Source organism: Echinops telfairi, unplaced genomic scaffold, assembly GCF_000313985.2.
Source record: "Echinops telfairi isolate 266 unplaced genomic scaffold, ASM31398v2 ScPeMD7_7400;HRSCAF=8409, whole genome shotgun sequence".
NCBI classification, from domain to species: Eukaryota; Metazoa; Chordata; class Mammalia; order Afrosoricida; family Tenrecidae; genus Echinops; species Echinops telfairi.
Window position 1 is genome coordinate 3361749 of NW_022111300.1, and position 4566 is coordinate 3366314.

Genomic DNA, 4566 nt, shown 5'->3' on the forward strand with positions numbered 1-4566 from the left:
TTTGATACCTCATACCTGATCCCATCGACACCTCATGATCACACAGCCTGGTGTGGTTTTTCTATGTGGACTTTGTTACTTCTCAGCTAGATGGCCTCTTGTTTATCTTCAAGCCTTTAAGGCCCCAGACGCTGTATCTTTTGATAGCTGGTCACCATCAGCTTTCTTCACCACATTGGCTTACACACCCGCTTAGTTTTCAGTGATCCGTTGGGAAGGTGAGCAACACAGTATGCCGGGTTATTAGAACAAAGTGTTCTTGCATTGAGGCCCAATGTTGGTCTGTTACCTTAATATTGAACATATATGTACATATCTATGTCCCTATCATTATATATGAATATATTTATATATGTGCATGCCTGTATTTCTACCTCTATAAATGTCCTTTGCCTCCTAGCTCTTTCCTTTACTTCCTTTTACTTTCCTCTTGTCCCACTATCATGTTTGACCTTCATTTGGCTTTCAGTAATTCCTCTTGGCTACATTGCACTTGATCAAGCCCCACCAGGCCTCCTACACCCTCCTTGCCATTAATTTTACATCACTTGTTCCCTTGTCCCTGGGCTTGTTGGCTCCCCATTTCCTTTCCGGTACCTCCCCCTTTTCCATGTCCCCCCAGAACCAACGGTCCTGTTGTTTTCTCTTCAGGATTGCATATCCTGCCGATCTTATCTAGATAGACATGACATCATCAGTATTACTAAATCTCTTTTCAAAATGAGATGTTTGTGTTTGGTTTTGTTTTTTTAACATACTCGATTGCTCCTTGTTTTTTTGGCCTAATAGGAATTCAGATCCAATATTTATTTTTGTTGTAAAGAGTTAAGTGCTCAACTCCTCCCCCCAAAGTTGGGGGTTTGAACCCACCCAAAGGCACCTCAAAAGACAGCCTGGAGACCTGCTTCTGAAAAGCCGCACGCAGCCTCGAACCTTACGAGATGTCCTACTCCACACACACACACGGGGTTGCCAGGAGGCAAAACTGATGTGGTGGCAGCTAGCAGCCACCAAGGTGTGGGGTGGGTGATAGAGGAAGACGGTCAAAGCATGATTTTCAAAATACATGGAGTTGCCTTCAAAGCTTCCATTTTGTGTAAAATAAGACAAAATATCAAAATCTATGCAGGTTCCACACAGGGAATAATCCTACAGTGACTCCCCTCTAACCCTAGTTGAGGGATAGGAATAACCTGGTGGTCAGACAGAGAGTATTGAAGAGACAACAACAGGAAATTAAAATGATAAATCTGACATGAATGGTTAAAACCTCATCATCTGATCTCCCATTTGGTACACTTTGAGCTTGATCTGGTTTTTAGTATTTACTGCGTTGCTGTTTCTTGTCTCCACTATACTTTGTCATTGTTGGGAGACTTTTTGACTCTCTGCTATGTATTTTTTCCATGTTTTTCAATATATAAAGCCCACGATGAGTTTGTGAGGCACAGAAGGTGTAGATGTATAGAGATAATAACTGATGCAAGGGTTTACAGGGGATGCAGGGATTGGGGGGAGATAGGGAGGGTGAGAGGATTTGGGGAGCAAATGAATGTGGGAGGGGGAGGGAGATCTAGAACTGATTGTGATCATACAACTCATTTTAAACATGATTTAACTATGGAAGTATGTGATATGTGAATACTCCAACAAGAAAACCACGATAAAAGAAAGTAAACGTGACCAATGGCTACCACAGGTCAGCAGTTCTCAACCTGTGGGTCACGACCCCTTTGGGGGTCGAACGACCCTTTCACAGGGGTCGCCCGATTCATAACAGTAGCAAAATTGCAGTTATGAAGTAGCGACGAATATAATTTTATGGTTGGGGCGTCACCACAACATGAGGAACTGTATGAAAGGGCCGCGGCCTTAGGGAAGTTGAGAACCGCTGCCCTAGGTGAAGGGAGAGCGTTGTTGCACAGGGGTATTGAGTTTGTCAATGGTGCTGAAATAATTTGGAAAAGGCTATCAAGAGTGGCTGTACAGCATGAAGAGTATAATCAATGACACTGAATTATACAAGTAGACGGCGTGGAATTGGAGAATGTTCTGTTGCGTATATTGTTGCCACACTTAGAAATCAAAAACTACATGAATAACAATGATTACAAGGAAGAAGAAAATGTTCTAGAATTTCATATGATGACGATTGTACAAGTCTTCTTAATGTGACTGAATTAGTGAATTGGACGATGTGTGGGTAAAGTGCTAATAAAATGGTTAAGAAAGAAAGAAAGAAAGCCGAGGATGGATGAGTCTAGAGAGACAATAAGTAGAGTACGGGTTCAGCAGGGGAGGTGTGGGGTAACAGGAACTGATCTCAAGGAGTCCGAGAAGGAAGGAAGGGTTTGAGCCGATTGTGGTGGCAGTTGTACAACACTGCTTGATATGATTACACTACGGAATGGTACGATGTCTGGATTAGGTCCTAATAAAATGATCTGATAGGGGGAAAGAAGAACTGGAAGAAAAGAGCATCAGTCTATTTTAATATTTTGGAAACAAAAGTACTACCTGTTGGCACCATTCCTTTTCCAGCACGGGTCTCTACCTAAGACAAGGAGCGCTGGCAGGGCCCCGAGCTGCTCGGTTCAAGAGACAAACACCCCCCACCCCCAGTGCTCCTGCTGTCCCTCCTGCACCACTGGTCAGAAGGGAACACGTGCTTCATCCTGCTAGTTGTTCTCGGCAATTATGCAACAGACCGACTTCCAAATAGCTTGAAAGTAGCCAAAAGGTGACACAATGGTGTAGATGGAAAACGGATGCATCCCTGATGAGGAGCACGCTGGTCCTGCCTGGGAAGATGCTGGCCCAGCACCACCCCCCTCACACCCCAGCCAGGCCCCAACCCTTGTCAGCATGGTAGGCCCCATTCGAAATTCTGAAATGTTCCAAATTAAGAAAAGCTTGTCAAGCCTTCTTGGGTGGTCCAAATGGTTCACACACTTGGCTTCAGTCCAAGGTTAGAGGCTACCCCAAGGCCCCTCAGAAGAAGGGGCTGGTGGTCATCTTCTGACAGTCAGCCCTTGCAAACCTTCTGACATACAGGGGCACCACGAGGTGAGGTTGAGTGCTACACAGCAACCGGAGGGGGTTCTGTTCCTGTTTGGTTTGGACCATGCCTTCCTGCCAAGGCCCTTCATTTCTTCAGCACTGTGGGCTCTGTAGGGTTAACACCTAACATGAACCAGAGAAAAGCTTCAATGTGAACAATTCTCCCCAGATCAGGGTTGGGATTGTGAAATGCTCACCCCGCCCAGAATGCTGTTGTAATCACCGCACCCACTGCCTTCACCCTTGCTCAAGATACGTGGGGAGGGCGGTGACGGGAAAGTCTCCGTTAGCATAAAAACAAACTGCACTTTAAGCACGATGGTTTAGAAAAGACTTGTGCGTCCTTCTTATGCTTGACCAATAGCCCCTCACGTAGGGAAAGAGGAAGTAAGCCAGTACGTCGCTATATAAGACACAGAGAACCCGTCTTTGTAAAGGGTAAAAAAACGACAACCTAACTACTTAAGCTCACATCATAGGCAAAACCTGCCACAAATACCGTCGACTCACAGCCCTCGATGGGGCACTATAAAACTGCCTCTCTCCGTTTCCAACACCGCCGCTCTTCAGGGGGTGTACAAAGCCCAGTCTTCTTTCCACAGTGCGGCAAGGTGGTTTCGAACCGGAGACCTTGCAGTTAGCAGCCCAATACACAACCACTACACCACCAGGCTCCGGTGACAAATATCTACAGAAGCTAAAACGGTTAGGGAACAGTTGCGACATCACACAGCAAATTCTCCTTCATCAGCATGGCCAGCTGCAGGAAGCTTCAGCTAAAGGGTTTGCCTCTGAACCACACGCGGCCCTGCAATCCAAGCCGAGGAAACGCCGCGTCCTAGCAGGCTGGCTCTCCATCGAGTAACTGTTAAGCATCTCCTCTAATCTCCGAAAAAGAGCAGCTGGGCCCATTCTCGACGACACACCCAGGAATATGTGCTTTCTGCAGCATTTTCAAACAGGACTTTCGTCGGTTTGAACCCTCCCTGTTTTTACAGGACCCACCACTCCTTTCCAGTGGAAAAGAAAAGAAGCAAAAGAAAGACTTGGGGAGTTCCCTCTGAATCCGGCTTGGATTCAAATCCCACTGAATTCAGTGGGAATTGCTGTGACACCAAAAATGTCCCTCTTTTGGTTCTTTGTGACCAGCAGCCATGCTTCCCGCCCTCCCTCTTTTGGCCAAGCGCTTCACTGTTATTTTTAGGTCCCCCCAAATTACCTCATCAGGGATCGGAGCTGTTAATTCTGAGAAGTAAAAAGCCACACAGCCAGCACTGAATCAGAACATGTGGGTGACAGTCTGGGGGCATCTGGACGCTGGCACAAACCTGCCAGTTCCCGTTCGGAAAAGCGGTGTGTACAACGGCGTGTCACTGCGGCAGGCAGCACCTCCCGCACTATCCGCGGGCCGTAAACATAAGTAATGACTTAATGGGATCCACATGCGGAAGACGAGTTTTTCTCAAAGTCACGTGTGTTCTCGGGTAGGCGGAAGAATGCTGGAGG

General features: G+C 46.5%; 1 protein-coding gene across 1 annotated transcript in view; it reads right to left on the reverse strand.

Moving 5' to 3' along the window:
* EMILIN2 (elastin microfibril interfacer 2) overlaps window positions 1-4360 on the reverse strand; it is a 57699-nt gene extending 53339 nt beyond the window's left edge. The window contains exon 1 of the mRNA XM_045296213.1: window positions 4280-4360. Within this exon, the coding sequence (XP_045152148.1) occupies window positions 4280-4284 (5 nt within the window). The 5' untranslated portion in view covers window positions 4285-4360. The remainder of the gene's footprint in view (window positions 1-4279) is intronic.
* Window positions 4361-4566: the final 206 nt, after the last annotated feature.